This window comes from Phyllostomus discolor, chromosome 3 (genome assembly GCF_004126475.2).
Source record: "Phyllostomus discolor isolate MPI-MPIP mPhyDis1 chromosome 3, mPhyDis1.pri.v3, whole genome shotgun sequence".
Classification (NCBI taxonomy): Eukaryota; Metazoa; Chordata; class Mammalia; order Chiroptera; family Phyllostomidae; genus Phyllostomus; species Phyllostomus discolor.
In genome coordinates this window covers 167179602-167198851 of record NC_040905.2, presented here as the reverse complement: position 1 = coordinate 167198851, position 19250 = coordinate 167179602, and the positions used below count along the sequence as shown (strand labels likewise).

Here is a 19250-nt window from a genome sequence, read left to right as displayed (position 1 = left end):
AACAGGCAATTTATGTTAAAAGTAAACTGTACACATGCATGCTTAAAAAAACAGCTGAGAAACTGTTTATATGCTAGAATGTTAAAAGTGGTTATCATGGGCAATATTTTTTTACTTGTTTATGTCTGTATATGTTTTAAATATATTTTATTGATTATGCTGTTACAGTTGTCCCATTTTCTCCCCTTTACTACCCCTGCCCTGTGTACCCCTCCTCCCACCTACATTCCCCCCTTTAGTTCATGTCCATGGGTCATATATATAAGTCCTTTGGCGTCTACATTTCCTATACTATTCTTAACCTCCCCCTGTCTATCTTCTACCTACAATTTATGCTACTCACTTTCTGTACCTTTTCCCCCCTCTCCCTACCCACTTGCCCACTGATAACCCTCCATGTGATCTCCATTTCTGTGATTCTGTTTCTGTTCTGGTTGTTTGCTTAGTTTGTTTTTGTCTTTGTTTTAGGTTTGGTTGTTAATAACTGTGAGTTGTCATTTTACTGTTCATATTTTTTATCTTCTTTTTCTTAGGTAAGTCCCTTTAACATTTCATATAATAAGAGCTTGGCGATGATGAACTCCTTTAACCTGACCTTATGTGAGAAGCACTTTATCAGCCCTTCCATTCTAAATGAAAGCTTTGCTGGATAGAGCAATCTTGGATGTAGGTCCTTGTCTTTCATGACTTGGAATACTTCTTTCCAGGCCCTTCTTGCCGTTAAGATCTCTTTTTGAGAAATCAGCTGACAGTCTGATGGGCACTCCTTTGTAGGTTACTGTCTCCTTATCTCTTGCTGCTTCTAGGATTCTCTCCTTAATTTTAATCTTGGGTAATGTAATGATGATGTACCTTGGTATTTTCCTCCTTGGGTCCAACTTATTGGGGACTCTCTGAGCTTTCTGGACTTCCTGGAATAGACTTATTTCCTTTGCCAGACTGGGGAAATTCTCTTTCATTCTTTGTTCAAATAAGTTTTCAATTTCTTGCTCTTCTTTTTCTCCTTCTGGCACCCCTATGATTCGGATATTGGAATGTTTAAGGATGTCCTGGACATCCTGAGGTTCTTAAGCCTCTCCTCACTTTTTGGAATTCCTGTTTCTTCGTTCTGTTCTCATTGATTGTTTTTCTTTCTTCTGGCCCACACCATTGACTTGGATCCCAGTTTACTTCCCATCATTGTTGGTTCCCTGTGCATTTTCCTTTATTTCACTTAGCGTAGCCTTCATTTTTTCATCTGATTTGCAACCATATTCAACCAATTCTGTCAGCATCCTGATCACCACTGTTTCAAACTGTGCATCTGATAGGTTGGCTATCTCTTCGTCACTTAGTTGTATTTTTTCTGGAGCTTTGATCTGTTCTTTCACTTTGGCCATTTTTTTTTTGTCTTGGTGCACCTGTTACATAGTGAGGGGTAGAACCTTAGGTGTTCAGAAGGGTGGGGCAACCCATGTGCATTGTGATGCTGTTTGTGGGGGTGGGGTCCAAGAGTGCTGCTTGCTCCACTTTCTGCCGTTTTTCAGTCACTTCTCCCACTATCCACCAGCAAATTGGGCCCTTCTGGTGCTGATTTCCCAGGTGGGTGGGCTTTTGTATGTTCTAGGACCCTGTGGGTCTCTCCAACGAACTCTCCCATGAGGCTGGGAGTCTCTCCCGCTGCCGCTTCAGCCCTCACAGGTGTTTTCAATCAGAGATTTGAAGCTTTATTTCTCCGAGCTGGAACCCTGGGTTGCGGGTCTGTTTCACTCCCCAATTGTTTCTCCCGGTTTATCTGCACCCAAATGTGGGACTGCCTGCTCCACCAGCCGCCACCTCACCCGCCCAGTCCTCCTGTCAGTGGTGGCTGCCAGTCTCTGTTCCTCCTACCAGTCTGGATGAATGTTTCTTTAACTCCTTGGTTGTTGTACTTACATACAGTTTGATTATTGTCAGCTCTGGTTGTTTTTTGTTTTTAAATTTGTTGTCCTTCTTTTGGTTGTGTGAGGAGGCACAGTGTGTCTACCTATGCCTGCATCTTGGCTGGAAGATGAGGAGGCTCAGTATGCTGTCTGCCCTCCCTGTGCCTGCCCAGGCTGGGCCTGGAATTCTATATATTTTTTAAATTTTCTGTAATAATTATTTTGTATTACTTTTATAGTCAGAAGAAAAAAACAGATTTTTTGACTGTTGGAAACTATGTTATTTATTTTTGTTTTTAATAGTTCATTTTTATTGTTTTTTGTTTTTTTTTTTTTTCAAAAAACCAAATTTTGTTTTAATTTTTTGTATCACTGTTCAACTACAGTTGTGCCCATTTTTCTTGTTACTCTCTCCTGCTCCCACACCCACTCCCACTTTCAGTCCTCTTTCCCCTCCCCGGTTGTCCTTGTCCATAGGTCCTTTATACTTGTTCCTTGCCTTAACTGTTCCCCTTCTTTCCCCCATTATTCCCCTCTTCCCTCCCCTCTGGTCACTGTCCATTTGTTCTTTGTGTCCATGTCTCTGGTTATATTTTGCTCACTTGTTTGTTTTGTTGATTAGGTTCCACTTATAGGCAAGATCATATGGTATTTGTCTTTTACCACCTGGCTCACTTTACTTAGCATCCACACTGTCACAAATGGTAGGAGTTCCTTCCTTCTTTCTGCTTCATAGTATTATTCCATTGTGTAAATGTACCATAGTTTTTTGATCCACTCATTTGCTGTTGGGCACATAGGTTGGTTCCAGCACTTGGCTGTTATAAATAACACTGCTATGAACATTGGGGTGCATCGGTTCTTTTGGATTGGTGTTTCAGGGTTCTTAGGGTATAAACCCAGCTGTGGAATTGCTGGGTCCAAAGGCAGTTCCATTTTTATTTTTTAAGGAAATTCCATACTGTTTTCCACAGTGTCTGCATCAATCTGCATTCCCACCAACAATGTACTAGGGTTCCCTTTTCTCCACAACCTTGCCAGCACTTGTTTGTTGATTTGTTTATGATGGCCATTCTGACCAGTGTGAAGTGGTATCTCAATGTTCTAAAAACCAAATGTTTTTAAAAGTTTATAAGACTGATGTAATATGTGTATAAGAACAAACATTTTCATTAGTCTTTCATTTTAAACCTGTTATCCTTCTGTTTTGAAGCCATGCTTCTATAGTTTTCTTGTCATTTATTTATTCGCTAATTTTTTAAAAAATCTGTAACATTGGAAAAGAATAATGATGTTTAAGGTATATCATACAGAGGTCATTCACTGTGTCAGTACCTTACATGTAAGCTTACTTTCATACTGTGCCTTTAAGGTCATTTAAAAGTAATTGTCTTTTTTTAGTCATTCCCTATTTATATTCCTTTTTATTCTAGTAAGAAAATGCCCTATAAAAGTCAGAGAAGTTTTTTAAAGGAATTAAATTGATTTTGTTGGAAACCTTTTATATATTTGCTCTTCTTATTGCTTCAAAATTACAATTTTTATATGTAGAAATATGCAGTAAAATGATTTAAATGTTTTTTGTTGCATAAATTCCTTTTTAAACAAATGTATTCTTTTCAAAGAAACTGTACCAAAAGTTAAAATCTGTTGTATTATAGCTTACATATCACGCAACTTAATTCTTCATAAATGTAGAAAACCTTAAAATTAGTTTTAGGGTTTTTTAAACTAGAAGTTTATCTGGTGCTATTGCTCACCTTTTAAATCAAATAAACAGTCCTGTTTTTCATTTCTCTGTGACTCACCAGAGGTTGCCTCTAGAATAGATTTATGTGGCTATGAGTAAACTCTTTATAAAGAATTTAAAGGAGATGTTTAAAACATTTCGTGGCTAGATAAAACATTTCAGTCAGTCACAGAACACTTACACATCCACTCTGATGGCAGTGGGTATAGTGTAATGGACACATAATTAGGAACAAATCAATATCTTAAAGAACTTGTACAGTGGGGATGAAAAGATGCACAGAAGATTCTAAAATATATTATATATGGTGAAACACACAAGAAGTATGGAGGTTTCAAAGAGGGAAAGATTCCTTCTAGGGAGGAAAAAAGGAGTAGAGAGGGAATCTTGGTCAGGAGAAGTCATTTTTCTGGGGTCTTGAAAGACAGGTAAAGGAACCTTTTGGCATTGTGTGGTCTGTATTCACTGTTGAAAAGTATGTCTTTTTTTCCTTAGCTGGTCTAAAAATCCCCTGACAGAAGTGGGAAGCCTTCAATACACCCTTCACTATGACAGTTTGAGTTTGCTACCTGTCCAAGACACTGTTAAATAGTTTAATTTTTCATAAATGCTGCTTTTCTTTTTATCATTCCATTTGAAATTGTTTAGTTTGCAGAATTGATACTACAAAGATTTAAACAATTCACTACTGAAATTTGTCTCATCTACCTTCAAAAAACCTGTTTGTCATTGATGTTGAGTGAGTTGAAATGAATAGTAAAAATCATGTGCTCTAGAAAATTCCCATTACTCAAGAATCATGTTTCTGCACTAAGCCGTTAGAATTAAGTATTGAACAGAACAGATATGGTCTCTGCACTCCTGGTGCTTGTAGTGAAGAACAAATCATTACATTGAATCTATTGTTATAATTAAGTTAGGTATAGTACAGGTCCATTAAATGTAAAAGAAAGTTTACATCACAGCAACCTCCTAATTTATATCTTCCTTTCAATATCAGTATTACTTGTAAATGAACACTTTAATGTTCATTATTATTTTTTAAAAAATGGCTTTTTTATTGGTGTGTGCCCATCAGAATGTGATTGCTCAAGATCCAGGGAAGTACTTAAATTGTGTGGCATGCGCGCACGCACGCATGTGTGTGTGTGTGTGTGTGTGTGTGTTTAAAAATCTGTACCTTATAAAGGAATGGGGAAACTAGCATTTACTGAGCTTCTACTAAGCGACACCACTGTGTTAGGCAGTGTATACAAAATATGTTAGGAATGGTGTTGTCAAAAAAAAAAAAGGAAATGAAGGAGAAATTCAAGTCATTAATAGGGAAAGCAAAACCTTTGGCAATTTCTTTTCACCTCCGTTTTTTCTTCCCACAAGGTTCTTCTTGATGAACTGTCTTCCACTAAACACTGGGCATCCATGCATGTTTCAGACCACAGTGGATTTCACTACCGCCAGTTTTTGCTAAAGTCTTTGATTAACCAAACTGTGAAAGACAGTTCTGTATTGGAACAAAACCCTTTGAAAAGTGAGCCAGCCCTCCTTCCAAAAGATGAAGAAGCAGCAGCTTCAGCAGAGGAACCAAGGATAAAGATTCCCCATCTTCTAGAAGAAGAAGTTGAATTCAGCACTGATCTTATTGATTCCTACCCAGGACATGAAACCCTTTGGTGTCATAGGTAAGAGAAAGGAAAATTCATTTCCTGCATGAAACTGTGCCTGCCTTTGTGAGCGCTACAGAAGGGCTCGCATCTGACTCCTGCCTGCTTGGGCAAATGCAGTAATCTGCTTGTGGAGCTTTGCCCCAGTGACATGGAGGTGTTCGAACTACCATATCCTTCTCATGACCATTGTCAGTAAGAGGTTTCTCACACAGATGTTTGCTTACAGCTTAGAGTGGTGATGTTCAACCTTGAGTGCACAACAGAATAATATGTTACTTCCAAACTAAAAAAAAGTTTCTGGACTCCTTCCTTGGAAATACTGATATGTAGCATATGTGAAATGGACCACTGCCACCTGCTTTTTTAAAAACAAAGAAAAAGTCCTACCAGGTATATTGGATGCACAGTCAGACCATTCATTAGAACCTGAGAATAGTTAAGCTTTATTATTCTTCAAGTACTTATTACATATAGTCTCTTGACACATTTTTTTAAAGTGAAGTGTACTTTGGGAGTGTAACGGGGTTTTAGGAAGGAGTTCTGAGAGAGGGGTAATGACCTCATAACTTGAGTTTGGAGCACATTTGAGAGTAAAGTAACTTTCATGTTGAAATGAAGTCCAGGTATGGGAACCTCTGGTTTATTTTGGATCATATTCTAGTTTGAAGCATCTTCATCTTTATAAATGCAGTTTCTAATTCAGGTCATGGGATTCTATTTGTAGACAAAAGACTTGCCTATGCTAGGTAGGAGGTAGGTTTTTAAAATATTTGTATTATTTTTAAAGTTAATTGAGATTTGCCCCCATTTTCCAGTCTGCATATAGTTAGAAGATAAAAGACTATCTCCCCTCTTTGGCACCTTCATAAATGCAGCATTTTTTTTCTCTTAAAAACAAGACACTCCCATTTTCAAGAGAGAAGATATATCTTGACTTATATGCCATTTTGGTGTTACAAATTTTTGTTGCTGTTACATATTTAAGCTTGTTAGTAGACTCCAAGAATTAAAAATATTTTTGAGTTTGAGAGAGAGCTAAATTAGTGGAGCAGAAACATTAAAAAATAATTGGAGTTAGGGGGAGAGTGGGGAGAAGAGATAGTTGGAGTGGCCTATGTATTATACATGCCAGTTTCCACTACAGACTCATGGCTCTTAGGGAGTTTATCTGTCCTTTAAGTTATGTTCTCTATCCAGGGGTGTCCCCCTTTTTGGCATATTTGTGCCACACTAGAAGGGTTGTCTTGGGCCACAAATTAAATGCACAAACACTAAGGAAAACTGATGAACCAAAACAAGGTTTTAAGTAAATTTATGATTTTGTGTTGGGCCACATCACTAGCCATCCTGGGCCGAGAGTTGGACACCCCTGGGTGTACCAGGAGATGGTGGGAAAATGGATAATATTACATTTTAAAGAGATTAGAGGTACTGATATGAATGAAGAGATATAACAACCTAGGACCTGTGTAGTTTATTGTGTATAGTAGGTGTACACCCCGCTGAGTCAAATTTTTGTAGATTAGGCACATGGATCTTCATTTTTAACAAATAACTCCACAGGATTCTCAGGGCAGTAGAAGAAGAATAGGAACTGCATCCTGTAGCTCCTACTTCTCCAAGAGCCCGGCACATTCCCAATGCATGTAGTGATTGATCTAGGGGGAAGTTCTCATGGTTTCCAGATAATAAGACCAACTGGAGGAGATTGTTTTTATTAAAGAAAGTACTGGATAGAGGTCATGGACTAAGCTTCTAGAGAAACTAGTTAATCCCTTTTTTTTCCCCCCAGAATCACTTGTCTTTTGGATTATCAACAAGGTTGAGCTTTGGTTTTGTATTTTAATTTATAGCAGAGAGTGGCCAAGACCTATTTTTGGTTTCATATTATAGTTTACAAAGAATAAGAACTTCAAATGATTGTCATCATCTCAGGCAATGCTATTTAAAAACCTTTCTCATAAACAAACCAGTAATCTGGGCTCGTAAGGCTGTCAAAACACCCAGAGATGTTATCATAACTACTCTTCCTCCTTCTCCCAGATGACTGGGTTACACATGGAGCAGTGAGCTGAGTACTGTGTGTTTTAAAATAACCAACTTTTTTTTGTTTTTCTTGAAAAGCTTGACTTTGTGATGTGATCTTTCTTTTCTCTATACTGTCCCTCCTATTTCACAGGCGGCATGTTTTCTACCTTCAGCACCACTTAAGTGGTAGGTTTCCTCACAACGTGGCCCAGTTGTCACCTGCAGACAGCCCTGGGGGCACTTCTAGTGACTTGCACCACAACCCAGCAGGCCCTCACACGGCTCAGGCAATGGAAGTGGATGGATTGAGTGACTCTAGCAAACAAGGTTATTCCCAGGAAACAAAGCGCCTGAAGCGGACCCCAGCTCCAGATTCCCTAGGCCTGGAAATGGAACATAGGTTCATCGATCAAGTGTTGTCCACCTGCCGGAACGTAGAGCAGGCCAGGTTTGCCAATGCCTATAGGAAATGGCTGGATACATTGAGTCAATGAAAGAGGTGGACTGTTCCTGCTCCCCTTTTAGTGCAATATTGCTTTCCTTTCTTATTTACATAGGTGCATGAATTGTTTGCTGTTGTTAGCTAACCATATAGTCTTCATCTTTAGGTTAAAAGCCCTAAAAAAACACTTTCATTGTATTTATTTTGTTAAGAACTGGCATTCCTTTGGGGATAAAATAATTGTGTAGTTTCTTCCTGCTAAACAGTGAGTCTTAATTTTTTTCTTTGTAACTTCTCATCCTTTACACTTCTACACTTCTGTAATTTCAAAGGGAGCTGTTTCTAGGCTTCTCCCAATTTGGTTCTCCTAGTTGGTTCACACACACCTCCACCCACCTCAGTTCAATTGCTGGATAGATTAATTTTTTAAAACTAGAATTTATGTTGTAGTTGAGCTTAAAAACAATACAAATGCAAAATTACTCAGTCGGATTGTTTTGAGAATCAAATGGCCAGATGGATGGGTATGTGAAAATATAAACCATTTCTTTCTCTTGCATATTCTATTCAAGCTACAGACCAAGATAACCAAAGGCAGAAGTATTGAAATTTATATAAAAATAATGCTTCCAATGTAACCCATTTTTTAAATGGTTATTTTAAAATAATAATAATGATTTTAAGAGTTTATGTAATTGCAGTACTGGGAAATTATTTTTATTACTAGTTTTGATAGATTGTTTTTACCTCAAATTTGGTATATGCCAAAAACATTCAAGTCAGCGCTTACAAAAATCAATTTTTTAAAGAAACCTGGAATGCCATTTTTAGTTATTAGTACTTATGTTCCTTCCATTTTACCATGAAAAATGGGAGAAATATGCATAGAAATGTATCCATAAAAATTTTCCTTTTTAAAAAATTTAAGTTATTGAGGATACACTGGATAAACTACAAAATTTTTATGAAGAGTTTACTGGCAAAAGCCAGGGAGACAGAATAGTTTTGAAGGTTAGTTCTTTGATCTTTATTTAAAAAAATAAAACAATTTAAAAACTTTGCTACTAAACTTATCAGGGATGAGATACCAAAGTATCCACCTATAGCTGTATCTTTTCAATCATAAGGGCTGGTTTTTTTCAGGTTGGTGCGGCAGGGGTGGGGAAAGGTCCGGTAATGTCTATTTTCTATTATATTTCCCCCTTCATAAATGGTCTGCATTTCTTATTTCTGCATCTTTTTAATTTTCCAATCGGTTCCATATTTTTTGTCACTTTCACTTTTGTCTGTTTTTTTTTTATCTGTCTTATTTCAGGGACATATTCTGAAGACATTCTCCTCCCTATTTCTAATGAATTCCACACTTCATTATACATACACGCACACACAATGTGAATGTGAACTCCTCTAAAAGTCCCCCGATGATGGAAACTGTCTTTTGCCCTGTGTCTATAAAGTGAGTAATAGTGGCAGAAACAAGTGTGACCACCATGCTTTGCCTGTTCTCCTTTTTACTTGCTAGATCACTTAACAGTGTGAAGAGACAGGCAGACCTCTCCTGTCTTAACATTATGGAAACCCTGGACTTGAATGAGGCACATTGCCATAAGGGAAAAGAGGAAGTCCTTTACTTCTGAATCATGATTTTGTTGAGTGGCAAAATGTTGAGACTTAAGAACACCAGAAAAATTGTCCAGCTTGCCTTCTGTAGACAGAAGCTGTTCTTATCTCTTAAGGGCAAAAGTACCCTTTTGTGGCTTTTACAGTATTTTAGTGAGAAAATAATTGCCATTATTGATACAATTCCGTGGCCCTTTTTGTACAAGGCATATTTCGAATCAGATAAATACCTCAAGGTCCACCTAGACCTCTATGGGTATAACCATTAGCTTTTGATCTTCAGCACCTACTGGGGTTGGGGGGCAGTTACACAGAGAAGACATGGGATGTTCTTCCCATCCCACTAACACATGTTGCCAAATTCTGGCCTCACTCAGTATTAACCTTTTTTCCAAGCATCATTTTAAGTATCCCAAGTGTTAGGGCTTCCTATGCTTTTGATGGTCGAGTGTTCAGGACATGAGTATAGACAAAACCCTGTGGATCATCGGCTCAACTTGATAGTGCTCCACATCTTTTTATGCCTTCCACAGAGTATCTTACTCATCTTGTGAACCGTCTTGTCTGTTTTAAGGCTCCTAACCCATCCCTTTCTGAAGCCATGCAGTCCTTGAATATCTTGGTCTCTTGTCTTCCTAATGAAGTTTTAAGTAGGGAGAGAAAATACAAACATCCAAAGGGTACTGTTTGTATGTGACTTTTCTGTAATACTTTATTTCTAACATTTTTATTTTTTAAGTGTTCATTCATAGAAAACCTAGTATTGCTCTATATGGCCATACTTTTTTCCTAAATATTTTACACCTAAACTTACTAGCTAAAGCACGATAACTGACTGAATGAGCTTATGGAGTGGAAAGGATGTGTCTACATTCAGGGACTTGTTAGTCTTCTCACTTTGTATAGATATGTTGTTGTTAAAAGAAAAGATGCTGTAGGCTGCACGCATTTCATCACACTTCCACTGGAAGATGGTAGGCCGTAGTACCATCCTGTGGATCGTGAATACCACTGACATGCAGAAAAGCAGTAAGATTGTCAGTATCTTCCCCGCCGCCGCTGCCCCACCACCTTTTTTTTAGTGACTATTTTGGTAATAATGGTATTTCCAGATTCTACTTTGCACATTTGTGAAGATTTGTTCAATATTAAATTAACAAATGATTGGCTGAAGAGGGGAAAGATTGATCATGAGTGATGGATTGAGTGAGCTATGATGGAGAAATTGATGGATTAGAGCAGTGGATTGTGAATGAATGATGTGTTGTAGCCTCATGATACTTCAGTGGACCTGCTGCACATAGAATCAGCTAATTGTTACATGTATGTAACTGCCTTGTTTAAGCTTGTTAAATTCCACCTAATAAGTACACCTCTGTAATTATCAATTAACTGTAATATGTACAAAAAATTCATAGAACTAAGGAAGCCCACTGGCATTAAGAACACTACTTTCTGTTCCGATGTTGAAGAACAGATCTTACCAACATAGACAGAGCCACTTAGAGGCATCTGAAGAACTTCTTTGATTTTAAAGATTTGATCTGTACCTGTGGATGGATAGTTAGTTTGCACTTCTCCTTTTCCCCTCCCAAACTTGAACTGTGGACCTTGTAGATATCTCTTAAACCTGTGTTAGTCATTTGTTTTAAACTTAAGGATTTGATACCTATTAGCGTCCCCCTTTTTCTTTTCTAGGTTTTAGCATTTTACTACCTTTTTGGAAACTTTGGTAGACTTTCAGTCATATTTCTTATTCCTATTATACGGTTCTAGTTTAAATCAAAGGCTTCATTATTAATAAGATTAAATGTATACACATTATCACTAAAGGCCACTTAAATCTTCAGATAAGGGCTTATGTAACAAGATGTAGAAACAAAAGTTCTTGGATTTTTACGTGGCATTTGGTAGGAAAGTGTATATGCTGGTAACTCTTGTATCATTTAGAAATATTCAGGTCATATCAATTCATGCTTGTTGAGACACACGTGTGTGTGTGTGTAACGAGAACTTTTAATATTGTTGAGAACAAATTATCAGTCTAGTGATTATAGTACAAGGTGGTATCTGACACAAGGACTAAATACAGTTTGGGAGTGCAGCTCCCATTTGTACAATAATCTTTCTCAACTTTAGTTCCCTTGAATTACAGAAGATGCTGAAGATTCAATTATCAAAGGAAGTAACAGGATCTTTTTTGCATAGAGCTTTTGTAAGCTTATAGTTTTTTGTTACTAGAAAATTCTGTTTTAAAACTTTTAAACATTTAAAGTATGCTAGAAAATTTGAACAGCATTGTAACAACTGAACCTTTTGTTCTTCTGAATAAATTTCTCAAATAGAACTGTTGCAAAAGCTGGCACTTTGCTTGCTGCCGCCTCCCTGTGCTTGAGTGTACTCTGTAACGTGCTCAGTGCAGGAAAGCTTAGGCAAATTCAGTGTGATGAAGGCAGTAAGCCAGAAAAATCAGCCCTGAGGATTGTACTTAATGTCACACAGTGTCTTTAAAAAAAAAAAAAACTATACATACTGTGTTAATTTGAGTGCCTTTCTTACTTTTGGGGGGAGCAAGATTATATTTAAGTCTAATATTTAGGTAGAAAACAGAGGACAGAAGTGTTATCAAACAGTCGATTGTGACTCATTTATTCCAATTACCAGGCATGGTTCCTGTGGAGTATTCTATCCTTTAATGAGATACTGATACAATACGAGCAGGTGGGATGGTTTGGTTTGCATTTCATTAGTTATGTTTAAGCACTCTACCGAGAACTGGTTCTTTTAGGGGGTCGGAGGCATCACAGTTAAAGGATGGCATGTGAACAATTAAGCATCAGCCTGTGTTCAAAGGGAAACCGTGGCTCTCGGCCCTAAAAAAAAATGTCATACAGTTGTCCTGAATGAATCCTTTGCCTCACTTGAAGGACTTCTAAGAATTCCCTCCCAAGCCCAGGCTACATAAAATAGTTGAAAAGGAAAACAAATGGGACCTTTATCCTTTCAGATATTGGAGGGAAAGAAGCAAATACTGAGATGAAATTTTAAATCTGGCATTTCATGTACTAGGGTATGGAAGGGGGAAGGATGGGAGTTCCATATTTCAACATAGCAAGTAATTTTTTATTGTAATTTCATAAAAATAGCTAAGGATTCCAAAGTGCTTCTCAGATGACTGTTGAATAATATATTCCAATAATATATGTCATATTCATAGTTGAGACACAAACTGTTGTGTCACTTGTGGATCTATGGTGGGGGAGAGCCGTGGGCTCCCAGCTTTGACTTCTGTATTCTCAGCAGGTCCTGTTAACACTGTAAAACCAAACTCTTTGCTTTAAAAACAAGAAGAGAGGGAAGAAGGGAGAGCAGTAGCTTAGTCTGCTCAAGAAACCTTGTGCTTCCAAGAATAAATATTATATACATATACATGTGTATATATAATATTTATTTATGTGTATATAAATAGTTTGTACTTTGGGGCAATAATATGGTCTACAAAGCTAACCCTGGCATTACTTTAATTAGTCTTGTTATTATTCCTCAGGGTGTAGAAGACTTAGTCAATTTAGGACAAAATTTTATATTCAGTGGCAAAAAAAGGCAAAAATATACTAAATATATTGCTAGTTCTTAAAATTTTAGTGTAGATAGTATTTTTTATAAACCACTACCAGCGCAGTAGCATGGAGATGCTTTGTGACTGCCTCGTTGCTCATCCTGCTGCTTCAGTCCCCACGGCTTTGTCGTGAGTGTTCCCTTCCACGCATCTTCAATTTCCGTATCGTCTTATTTTTCATACTTGGCAGAGGTGGGGGTGTTCCAGTTGACATTCTCAGTTTTTGGAAATCCCGTTGAGGAAATGACTACTGTTTTCAAACTGACAATGATTTTGCTTCTTAAAACTTCAGTTTCCCTGAAGAGGGTGTTTTATGTTCAGACCCTGTATGTGTTCAGTGTATTGCATGATGCTTCGTACCTTGTAGGAATTCAACAGTTCAGAATTGTTAAAGGTTAGAACATTAAAACTAGCTTGTCTCTTTCTTCTTACCATTGCCCATATTCTTAGTTTTAGGAGAAATAAAGTGCATGAGGTACATAATCAGGTACAAACATTAAAGGCAAAGATTGTAAGTGAAATTTAGATACTTTTAAAGCATATGTGTGTGTATACATCCATATGTTTATACCTTAAATGAGATTTGGAACTTGAATTTATAGCGTGGTTTTACAAATAATTTTATCTGAGGAATTTTATTTTCATGTTTGCTTAAAGTGCTCCTACTTAAAGGAATTTTTATTAGAACAACCCCCTCAAGCAAAGTTAGAACCCTAACACAAGTGCCCATATGCCTGAATTAATCAGACATTTGTGTGAACTATATTAAGTCTTTTGTTGTGCACAAATCAGTGGCTTTTCTTCCATATCTTTAGGGAAGCAGCCTTAAGTTTTTATGTATGGCAGTCACTTTCCTCAAACTACTATGCAGCATTCTTCAGATGTTTATTTATCTTTATAAAGTTATCAATAATAAATCTGAGGTTTTTAATGTCATTTTTAATGTCATAGGGATGAGCAATATTACGTGTCCAGATGTTGACTCATACAGCATTGTAGTAAAAGTGCTCATATGCTATCCTCCCTCACAGATGTCATCTTGCCTTTGGAACAGGTATTTTTTTCATGTTGGTTACAGAATGAGAGTAGACTTCAGTACAGTCATAGTAGGTGCTCAGTAATAGTCATTTATTAACCTACCATCAGAATAACAGTGAGCTTTCAGAAAGGAGACTGTTATCCTTCCCCGAGGAGTTTATTTTTAGAGTAATGTATGTTGAAAAATGATATCACTTGACATGAATTTTCAGGCTTATTTAGGTGGGAGTTAGTAACATGTAATAAAAATATTATTCATGTAGAACATGATCTGAAGATAGGAGATGTGAAAAGTTTAGTGTCTTTTTGTGCAAGACACATTAGTCGATGCAACTAAGGGTCTCAGTAGGCTGCTGAACTCGGGAGAGAACTCCCGTCGTCTTCTGCGATCGGTTTCTGTGTGGGTATGTCCACTCTTACCTGGTAGGTTCTATTTATTTCCCCCTGAATCTTGGTTGGTTTCCAATGTCTTAAACGTTTTTAAAGAACATCTTTAAGGGAAATTTTTTTAATGAATGATATGGTAGATTCGGAATCTATGAATTTGTGGCCTTCAGAGCATTTTTAGAATGTTCTGAAGCTCCAGTGGAAATTGGAAACAGATTTTAAACAATGAAACATTCCAGCTGAGCTGTGAGAAAAGTGTGGAGTGCAATTGTAATCCAGTGTTGGCTCCTAAAGAGGCTCCCAATGTGTGACTGTGATGCTGGCTTCTGACTGAGGCGACACTGTCAGTGCTGTATTTTGGTGTGTGTTGTTCCCAGAATAATGGAATGTGCACTAGATCAACTTGGTTTTGAGTTGGACAGAATAAAAGTTGAGGTATTATAAGTAAGCCAAATGTTTATACACTCTTGTAAAAACTAATTTATAAAAAAAGAAAGGGGAAGAAAATAATAAAAGGTCAATGATTTTTTTTCAGTAGCTTCTGAATGTTTTAAAATACAAGTCTCTTGAACACTAGGCAGTTGGTTACTTTAACACTGAGAAACTTTAAAGGAAGTTCTCAAATGCAATATTCTGCTGTTAGAATTCACCATGCACATTAATTTTACATTGCTTAAAGATTTTCTTAAATAACGTATTTAAGTAAGTTGCACTCAATATTGTTTTAAGACCTGTTACAGGTCATGGTTAAATGGACAAGTTATATATAAGATCTATGGCACAAGGTACATTTGGCTAATTTATTTTACTGAAGATACTAATTCTATTCACTCTGATTGCACTGCTGTTTAAGAAAAACTATTTTCCCACACATACCAGTCTGCCTTGAAGTTCCTTTAGCTCTATACCAATTGACATTTTTAAGTGTTAAATATTTTATGAATTCTTTTTACACTTAAACTGTATCCAGGGGTGTCCAGCCTCTTGGTGTCTCTGGGCCACACTGGAAGAAGAGTTGTCTTGGGCCACACATTAAATACACAAACACTAACGAAAACTGATGAGCAAAAAAAAAAAAAAAGGTTTTAAGTAAAGTAAATTTATGATTTTGTGTTGGGCCGCATTCATAGCCATCCTGGGCCACATGCGGTCCACATGCTGCGGGTTGGACACCCCTGCAGGGAGTGCATATCTTACAGAAGAATAAAAATAGATTCTGCAGTAAGGTGTGTGCGGAGGGTGCTATGGTGTCCTGGGAGTTAGTACTGCGCTGTGCTTGAAGCATGATGCTAGATTCTAAGGCTAATGCCATGATTAGAGATTACCTATATCAGCTCTGTCCAATAAAAATAACCATGATCCACATATATAATTTTTAATTTTCTGGTAGCCACATTTTTTAAAAAGGTGAAACTAACTTTAATAATAATAATATATTTTATTTAGTCCAGTATATTAAATATTATTTCAGTATGTAATCAATATACAAGATTATTGACATATCTTACCTTCATTTCCTTCAAAATTCAGTGTGTATTTTGCACTCACAGTGCATCTCAATTCTGACTAGCTACATTTCAAGGCTCAAAGGGCCACACGTGGCTAAGAGCTGCTATATTGGACAGTGCAGACTTACAGAGTACAAAGTATGACTTTATTTTAAATTGGGAGATGGTCAATGAGGTAAGCATGAAATTATGGTACTTTAAAAATTATTTAGTATACTCAGAAAAGTATCTAATAGAACTATCCACTCGTTTCCCTTCGTCTCCATTTTAAATTTGTCTAGAAGTAGGTTTAACCTGTTTCAATTTGCCAAGTATTATATAAGGAGGAAGAAATTCCATGCCATGTAAAATACCATGATGTGCTAGTTATAGCAGTACATTATCAACAACACATTTTTTGTGTTCGCTAAACTCTGTCCTGTTTCTTCAAAATAATAGCTTAAATTGCATGTTAATTGTATATCTGTACCAATTTTGTTTTTATAGTATTCTTACAATATGATCATGTGTATTAACAAACAGCCCTAGAAGTCTAATCTTCCCATGCGGCTGTCTTCCAGTACTTACTGGTATGCTTATTAAGTTGTGATAAGTGGCAGAAAAATAGAATGAACCATTCTTTTTTCCATTAGATTTGTTTTTATTATGTGACCATGTACCAAGCCAGCTATAAATAATTGTATTTCTGTAGAATATGGAAAATAATGTTCACGTCTTATCTTTGCTAAATGTTTGCAATTTCTAAGTAAACTTCTCATCTCCTGAAATGAGTGTTAAGTGTGATTTAATTTTATTTTTCCAATGATGTTTTAAACACAACTCCAGCCTGCCAACCTATCCTGTTTAACCATTCTGATGGTGGTAGTAGGGTAGAGGTCTGAGTTGTTTGTAAGTGACCAATGATTTGATTATCTATATTTATAGAAAGAATAAAATTGTCACATGCCTAGGATATAAAAGAAATGTCAAAAGCAAATTAGAGACATTGTCACAATTGTTTCTAGAATACATTAACAATGACTAATTGACTTATGAAAGTCATTGTGACTGCATATGCTTTCTCCATATTTCAGATGGAGTTACCTAGCTGGGAATGAGTCATTTATTTCAGCGTTATACCCCATGTATTCTTAATTTTGAGTCTCATTTCTGTATGATATAAGCCAGGTAGATATACAGTGTTCAGAGTCACTTAAGTGGTATAATACATAAGTGGACTCTGGAAAGTATTTATTGAAGTGGACACATTTTATAGTCAGATGTTAAATATTTTAAAAGGACATTTTGTGGGAAAGGCCTTTTATTACTTTGTCCCATAACTATTTAGGATTATGCTGAAGATAATGCACTACTATTATCTATGTCTATTTCTGGTAGGAAGCAGGGTATTGAATTTATTTTGCATCATGTCTAAGTACCCCAAACAATGTTTAAAACTACTGTATTGTTTTGCCTTTATATGCTGGGAAAGGGAACTAGCTTACTAAAACAGTTTTGATAGTAATCAGATTATGTAAGAAGTTTGACAACAATTAATCTTAGCCAAAGCTTCTCTGGAAAATTTCTTTCCTTAGTAAGATACATCTTGAAATGAAAGATTGACAGTAATAACAGAGGCAGGATGATGCACTGGCCAGTTATATTTTTTAAATGTGATAAACCTTTTATTATTTGTCTACAGTTGGCAGTACCACTTTTCTCATGTTGGAAGCTCAAGTTTTTGCTTTTGATGCTCTGTTCTTTTTAAGGTGAAGAACAGATGGAAAAGTACACAATTAATAAATGCAGAAAAATTGTTTGACAAAACCCCAAATCCTTTTTTTAATTAAAAAAAATAAGCAAACTAAAACTGGAAAGAAACTTTCTTAAGCTGATGAAGGAACTCTATGAAAAATACACAGCTAACATGATAATGGAAGACTGCATCCCCCAGAGCAGGAGCAAGATGTGGTGTCTGCCCTTGCCACTTTTATTTAACACTCTATTAGAATTTCAACAATTCAGAAAGGAAAAGGCATCCAAATTGGAAAGGAAGAATTAAAACTATCACTCTTCACAGATGGCAAGATTTTGTGTGTAAAAAATCCTAAGGATCTACTTTAAAAAAAAAACTTAAAAGAATTTAGCAAGGTTGCAGGATACAAATCAGTTCTTTTATACTTGCAATGAAAAGTATAAAAAATTAGGGAAATTATTACATTTAACAATGGCATCAAAAATAAAATTCATAGGAATAAATTTAACAAGTGCAAAATGTTCTGAAAATTATAAAAGTGTTGAAATAAAATCTAAATAAGTGGAAATCTATCCTATGTTTATGGGTCAAAACACAACATTAAGATGGCAGTCCTCTGCAAACTGATCTATAGATTCTGCACAATCCCTGTTAGAATCCCACCTGACTTTTCAGAAATCAATGAGCCGGTTGTGAAATTTATGTGGAATTGCAATGGACCAAAAGTAGCTAATACAACCCTTTCAAACTAGAAGGACTCAGTTTCTAATTTCAGAAAAGACTCCAAAGCTATAGTAATCAAGACAGTGCGGTACTGACAAGGACTGATAACAGGGATCAATGGAATAGAATTGCAAGTCCAGAGGAAAAACAGTACATGTGTGGTCGACTGTGTTTTGACAAGGGTGCTGTGAGCATTCAGTAGGGGGAAAACAATTTTTCCAAAAAATAATCTTGGGACAACTGAGCACCAACATGCGTGCTAAAGAATTAATTTGAATTCCTACCTCACACCATACACAAAAATTAACTCAAAAATGGTTAAAGATTTAAATGTAAGAGCTAAAACTATAAATAAAAAAAGACAGGCATAAATCTTTGTGGCCTTTTATTAGGCATTTTTCAGTTGTAACATCATAAGCACAAGTGACAGAAGAAAAATAAATTGGACTCCTAAAGTAAGAACTTTAGTACTTCAAAGGACACTATCAAGAGAGTGGAAAGGAAAGCCACAAAACAGAAGAGACTATTTGCAAGTAATAGATCTGATAAGAGATTACTCTCCAAAATATATTTTCAAAAAGCCCTTACAACTCAATAGTAAAAATCAAATGACCCAACTAAGTTAATGGGCAAAAGTTTGAACATTTCTTCATGGAAGAATACAAATGTTCAGTAAGCACATTGAAAAATGTTTAACATGATTATTCATTAGAAAATGGAAATCAAAGCCACACTGAGATACAACTTCATATTTTCATGGATGGCTATAATAAAAAAAATGGAATTCCAAGAGACACTTAATTTTATTTTAATTTCCTTATGAGGCTATGTTTTT

The 19250-nt window shown here is 36.3% G+C and overlaps 1 protein-coding gene across 1 annotated transcript in view; it reads left to right on the top strand.

Annotated features, from left to right (window-relative positions):
- Positions 1–14933, top strand: part of PTAR1 (protein prenyltransferase alpha subunit repeat containing 1) — a 57871-nt gene extending 42938 nt beyond the window's left edge. The window contains exons 6-7 of the mRNA XM_028515098.2: positions 5029–5330; positions 7495–14933. Of these exons, the coding sequence (XP_028370899.1) occupies positions 5029–5330; positions 7495–7837 (645 nt within the window). The 3' untranslated portion in view covers positions 7838–14933. The remainder of the gene's footprint in view (positions 1–5028; positions 5331–7494) is intronic.
- The last annotated feature ends 4317 nt before the right edge of the window (positions 14934–19250 follow it).